The 6,941-nt window shown below is 30.9% G+C and overlaps 1 protein-coding gene across 1 annotated transcript in view; it reads right to left on the reverse strand.

The window, feature by feature from the left end:
* The window catches only part of LOC106690547 (hairy/enhancer-of-split related with YRPW motif protein), a 20,232-nt gene extending 15,733 nt beyond the window's left edge, over nucleotides 1-4,499 (reverse strand). The window contains exons 1-2 of the mRNA XM_014435999.1: nucleotides 4,454-4,499; nucleotides 2,988-3,246 (exon numbers count right to left, since the gene is read on the reverse strand). Of these exons, the coding sequence (XP_014291485.1) occupies nucleotides 2,988-3,246; nucleotides 4,454-4,499 (305 nt within the window). The remainder of the gene's footprint in view (nucleotides 1-2,987; nucleotides 3,247-4,453) is intronic.
* Nucleotides 4,500-6,941: the final 2,442 nt, after the last annotated feature.

Here is a 6,941-nt window from a genome sequence, read left to right on the forward strand (position 1 = left end):
ATTAAGTATATTTACTAAAGAAAACTATTTCTTAAGTAATACAATTTTGTTTCCAACCCATCTCAGTTATCATATTTTTTAATAATTATTTTCTAAAACCTACATGGAGCTAAATTTACTGAGCAGTTAATAATTCAAAAGTTCAGGCTTGTGAGACTCCGTTTTACATTTACACTGACTTACACATTCGGATTGTAATAATGACATTTGTAATAAAATCCGGCAAAGGATAAAGAGGAGTTACAATATAAAGTGTAATCTCTATAATTCGAACCAATTACTGCAGGTTATGTTCGGATTACAAGAAGTATTGGAAAAAATTCAACAATATAAATGTACATTTCTATTTTAGTTTGCATATTTTAGTGGAAATTTGACAGTTTGAAGTTTTAAATTGATTTCTTTTACATCCCCAGTAATGATTTAATTGTTTAAAACTATAAGATTATTCATTTATAAGTGAAAACTCTTTGTATAGATTTATTTAAAACAAATAAAATAAAATAAATGAATTCCTTTAAAAAATTGTATTACACATATTTCTAGTATTAATTAAATTAGTTTTATAGAATCGGATGATTAACACAGAAGATATTATTTATTTCTAATCCCAACTAAATATATTATGAACACTACCATTGGCATTGTATTACCCCATGCCAAAACTGTAAAAGTTTCTACGGTGATTACAATAACTTGCCTGTAGATGGGAAAGTGGTCTATAGCTTAAAACAAAAACGTTATTGCCTACTGAGATTATTAAAAAAAAGTAACTTTTTTTTACGCCAGTATGGATTACTAGGAGGTACAGATCAAACTTTTAAGTTAAAAAAAATCATAATAGCAAACTTTGCAGATATATTACTTTGGCTTTGTTTAATCAGCTAAGAGATTACACCGACTCCAAATTAATCGTGGGTGTCACTTCAGAGTAGATGATTTCAGAGGAGTAAATTGATTAGATTCCCTTCCCGATTTTATATTAGAGTCAAAATAACTAAGAGAGTTGAGTGTTTGATCCTGAATAGATGTCCTGATGTAAAAATCAGGACGTTCCTCTGGGCTATTTGGACCTAGTTAGAGAGGAATGGCTGTGTGTCCTGCGCGTGGGGAGGGTCCTATCCTTTAAAGAAAGTCCTGACGAAAGGATTCGCCTCGGATAAAGGATAACTGCCTCATTTGGTTATTGATATAACCCACCACCGTTAGAGCTCATGTCTCATTTTTCAATTTTCTCCGCCTGCTACCTTTCTCAATGCGCGCACCTAGGAAAAGAAAGAAAGAAAAAAAATTCGCCCACGCAGCGGTTTCTCAAGATTAGCAATTCGGAAGAGAAATTTAAATCCGTTTTCGCTTCATTGTTGTCCTTTTTATCGGGGTCCTTTTATTGATTATCGGAAGGAAATTCGCTCCTTTGACAGGAAGGACCCTGCTTGTAGCGGGCCTTTTCTCCCTCAATCAAATTTCATGGATCCTCTTTATAAATTTATTTGTTTACTGCTTTCTTCTTCCGAGGTAATCTAGTGTAAACCTAGTTACCTATTTGTAATCTTATTGGGTATCATCGATGATAAACACATCAATCAGAAATTCTTCAATTAAATAAGTCATAGATATATTTATTGTTTATATATTAATTATTAGTACTATTCTCAGATATGCACACATATAAAATATATTTTCAACCTTATCAGCGATTTCATCTTGAATTCCAGATGAAAACCTATTAGAGTTGAACAAGAATTAAAGCTCATCTGTTTAGATAAACGAAAACATGATCAATTTCTGTAAATTCTATATTATTACATACATCTAATTCATTTAAATTTTCTCTATTGAGGACAATTTTTTCTCTATATTTAATCGATCAAAAAAAATCACTTTATCCACTATTTAGATATATCAGTGTAATTAATGATATTGTAAACATTAAGTTCGTTATTATTTTTATTCAACATTAGTTAAGGTGATAGTTAGTTAAAATATAAATCGAATGAATTATTTATAAAAGGAACTCTAAAATAACCATTGCATTGAAGTCTAAAAGGCGTTCAAGTCTCCGAATTGTTTTATCTATCGCTCCTTCTAATGAGGGTGGCTCAGGATCTGTTCCTGGTCAATGTAATCTATTTTCAAATATCAACGAGTTTACTCCATTGTAATTTTTTCAATATATAAATATTAAAATATAAATAATTATTGAAATCAACTTTCATACAAAAAACGTATTCTATCGTAAAAAATCGACAATTTCAATAGTGATATTATAATTATTAAAAATAAACTTAGATTATTTTATATTATTTATTTTCAACAAAATTTTATGTTTATTTTTATAATTATATGAAGTACACTCCTGTTTACTTTTGATCATTAACAATTCCGAATAGTCCAAATTCTATCATACACATTTTTAAATATTAAATTAATTTTTTTTTTCTCGTTATCACTATATATACCATAGTCTACCAACACACTATAATGATAAAGTATTTTATTAAAACCACAGGTTTTTTTTTTTTTTTTTTTTTTTTTTTTTAGTTAATATTAATTCATAAAATTGTATACGTTATTTTTAGTATGGCTGTGACACTAGATTAATTTTCTTTTAGTTATAAGTTTTAAATTAACTAATGATCAGGAATAATCTATTCTTTAATTGATGTTGGTGATTTTTTTCACTGACAGTTATCACTGATTTACTTTTTAACTTTTGTTATCCAGTGTATCTATCTAACATTGTTATAGATTTTATATTTGTTCATATCTAATTATTAACCCTAAAGGATAAATAGTCAAGTAGAGAATTTTTTTTTATGATAAAATTAATTTTTTTTTAAATTTTTTTTCCGATTAATATTCAATATATTATTATTTTCTTCATAAAAATAATAATATTACGAAATTATTGCACTTCCACATAGAAAAAGATGACCGCAAATTTCATAAAATAGTTAATACAATAGTGGACTAAATATGGTACTCACTGGTCCTTGGAGGACTCCTCGGAGAAGGGATCGTCTTGGTCGTCGCTCTCGCTGTGTGACCTCTTGAGCGACGGTCGCTGGGGTTGAGGATGGTGCGGCTGGGGCCAATGCGGGGCGTAGCCCCAGAACTCGGGGCCTTGCGGGGGCTGCTGAGGGGGCTCCGGTGCCCCCCGGGGTACAACTACGCGCCACAGGTTGAGGATGGAAGATGCCGTGCGCACACACGTGGCGGCGTGTGACGAGTGAGCCGTACTGTGTGCTGCATGCCCCTCCACCACTCGCACCCCACCACTAGCCTCGTGCCGCCCCCTTTATCTACCCTACGCAGGGGGTGTCTCCTTCCTAGGAGCTCAGAATGTATCTATTGTATATCATCAGTATGATAGCGGGGAAAAAATAATATAATAGTAGTTATGAAATCTTAAAGTTATTTATTTGTATTTAAAATAACTACTTTGCTTATTTAATTTCTACAAGTGTATTAACTCATAACTTTTTCTATTTTTTCTTTGTATATTTAATTTTAATTGTTTATTGCTCTATAAATTTAAATAAAATTTTTATAGTAAATTTAATATTTGTAATGTATCACTGCAAAATAAATATATGAGATAATGATGGGGGAATACAGAATACATATATCAAATAACAGATCTATTAGTATGTTGTGCCTTGTGGCAATCCTATATATTTGGGCAGCATTGCTTGTTAAATAAAGCATTTCTGACTACCTTAAATCAGTGATGTACATTAATTTTTTTCAGAATGCTCCATTGTAGGGCACTTATGATTCTGCACCACCTTATACAGAGAACCCTAAAATTCTAAAAATGCTAATAAAAAATCTCATAAATGGGCAGAAAGGCTGTCTCTGAACTTTCTAGACCTATTTTATATAAATGATTATATAAAATAATTCTAGAATACTCAAATAATGCTATACTATAAAATAGTATAGCAGTACTCAATTCACTGTATATAAACATGGGTTGATGTTATTTATTAAAAACTAAGAAACATATGAACTTCAAATTTGGCAAAACATACAATTTGTATGTTCGAAAATTTGATTAAGATGCCTTAGTTATTTACTGTGGATATTATATCAGGAGATAGTCGGGGATGCGATCAGCCATGAACACAAATTTGTAAAACTTATTTTATTAGTAAGAAAATTTCAACCAGAATTTCAGGGCTTCATCCAGGTCAAGTACAAAATAACAAAAGAAAATTACAAATAATATAAATACGTAAAAAGTATGGAAAGAAATAGCGTAGTGAGAGTATAATAAGAAGACATTAAAAATGTGAGAGAGTGAAAAATAATTCTTATACTTATACTAATCATAATTTTACTATTTATTTTCTTTTAATACAACTTATGCACCTATGTTATTTTTTAGCTTTACTGATTATTACTATATTTTTTCGGTTCAGTCTCAGGTTCGGGCGAAACCAAAGCTTACAGTTGACTGGACTTGATAGTGATCTCTCCCCTAAAGATTTTGTCATTTCTTAATTGCTTCTTTTTTTGAGATTTTTAAGAGACCTAGGAATTCTTTTTTGCAGTTTGCCTTACGCCTGCAGTTCTATCAGAAGCCTCGTTTCCAGAAAAAACTAACAATCGTTGTACTATGAAACTGTTTAGAAAAATATCTCGCTCTCGGATTGGTCTGCATTTGTATAATATTTTTCAACCTGCTACCAGCTTTGAGGGAGCAGTTTCCTATTATTAGTAAAATTTCAGTTTTTTTTTTCTATCTTCAAGCTCTTATATTTTTTAAATACTTCGTAAATGCTGTCATCAACCTACGACTTCACCACAACCTGTGGCTAGACCATCCTCCAACCTGCTCCGCAAGACCGCAGAATGTCCAGACGTACTCCACCTGACTTGCCGTCGGCCGAGTCGCGTGTCCCAGCTCTCGCCGCCAGCAGCAGCAGACACGCTCCGACTGTTATCAGGCGGCGCTGGGATTCGCCGGCAATTAGTTGTGCCTTCTCCCACCGAGCCACAGGTTGGTCAGCGGGACGTTGTTAAGGAAGGAAATTCAGTTCTTAATCTAGATCTGTGGATTGTATAACTTATGAAGCCAATATCACCATTGAATGCGTCTGGAAAAATAGATAGGAGCCAAGACCATATTTTAAAAATAATTTTTTTTTAAATTTTAATGTGTTTGTTGTTGAACGTGGATATTAGAAGTAGAAGATAGATGAAGTCAGAGAAGAACAAAAATAAGTAAAACTTATTTCATTTGTCTCAAATTTTCTCTTTCAGGTTTCGTCATAGCAAGATAAAAAAAAAAGAAAACAAGATAACGAACACATAAGCAAGACATAATGAATACTCAATAAGAACGGTATTACAAGAAAATATAGATATAACAAATAACGTATATAATAAGTATTAGTCCAAGAGCCCAAGAGGAGAAAAAGTCAGTTATTTCATCCCCCATTTTTTAATTTCTTTAATGAAAACTATGCATAATTACTAATCAAAATTTGCCAAGATTTGTTAGGGGAAATAAAAAAATTGTAACTATTGCAAAACGTTAAAAAAAAAAAATTTGATTTGGAATTGCATATCTTCAAAACTGCCCACAACACTAAAAACGTATCACATCATTTTGAGAAGAGTAAATTGACTAGAATATGAGCCATTTATTTTCAATATTTCCGGAGATACACTTTTTAAAAAGTAACATTTCATAAAAAATGTACTTAAAAATCAGTAACTAGTCAAATTATTTTGGGAAATTAATTCCTTATGAACCATTGGACGTACACTCAAATTAAAGCTTGTTGAATCTACTGTTATGTAGTTAATGAAGTTTTCATGATATTTGCCAAAATAAATTGAAAAGATGTTGATTTCAAGTTGTTCCGACTAAACATTTGGTTTATGAAAAATCTGTTAACGTACAGATGTTTGCCAGAAATCAAATTAAAGCTAGTTTAATGTACTATAATTTAGTTTATGACATTTATCTTCGTAGGTGAAGTAGTTTTCATGATATTCGCAAAAATAAATTGATTTTTAGTTTTTCAGAGAAAATTTCATTTCTTTCCAAAACTTCTTTTTATTGTTTACTTCTAAGTTTTGATTAAAGTAATACAGCATGCCTAAAGTGGAAGTTGTGTGAAAGTTTGGCCACTGAGTGCCTTGTTGATCTTTTAACTGGTGAGGAAGAGAATCAAGATAAGCTAGTTGTCATCTGTCATTACATTATTATTATTGTTATCCATTGCTTTATTAGTTATAAAAACATTCAAAACAATACTATCACAATCGAAATACAAACTACGAGCAAGTAACCTAACATGATAACAAACAAAATGGCTCATCTGGTCTGTTGCGTGACATCATTCTCCAAATAACAGACCTAGTAACAGACTCTCAACCATGTTGTATGTTATATCGTTTTAACGTGGTAAAATAAGGAAATATTTCTCCAGTTAACATAAGTTTTTTCATTTAACATGCTTTAACATGTTAAACTAAAGGTCGCGAATACCTCTATTATAGTATATTAAACAAGCTTTAATTTGAGTGCTACGGACAACCTTACAGGTAATGGATCCAAATAACTACCTTATCTCGAAAGTTTGCTATTCATTCTATTATATCTGAACATTATTTTGTTATATTATTCTTACTATTTTAGGTCTTTCTGACTTCTGTCATTGTACATTTTTATTTTGTATTGTAATTTTTTTTTTTATTTTTTTTTTAAAGTCACAGTTAATACTAAGAAGCTATTTCTTTAAAACCGGCACGTCTTGAAAATTGTGTAAAGTACTGGAACAATACGTTTATTTAGTTAATTTAGTTCTAAGAGACATAGAGACCTAACATACTAAAACTTAGATGAATATAGAGTAAAACGTTGAGTTTTATATATATATATATATATATCTCATGCATAATGCTAATTTTACAGGGGATCTCTC

This window comes from Halyomorpha halys, unplaced genomic scaffold (assembly GCF_000696795.3).
Source record: "Halyomorpha halys isolate HHAL.00 unplaced genomic scaffold, Hhal_1.1 Scaffold1756.1, whole genome shotgun sequence".
NCBI classification, from domain to species: domain Eukaryota; kingdom Metazoa; phylum Arthropoda; class Insecta; order Hemiptera; family Pentatomidae; genus Halyomorpha; species Halyomorpha halys.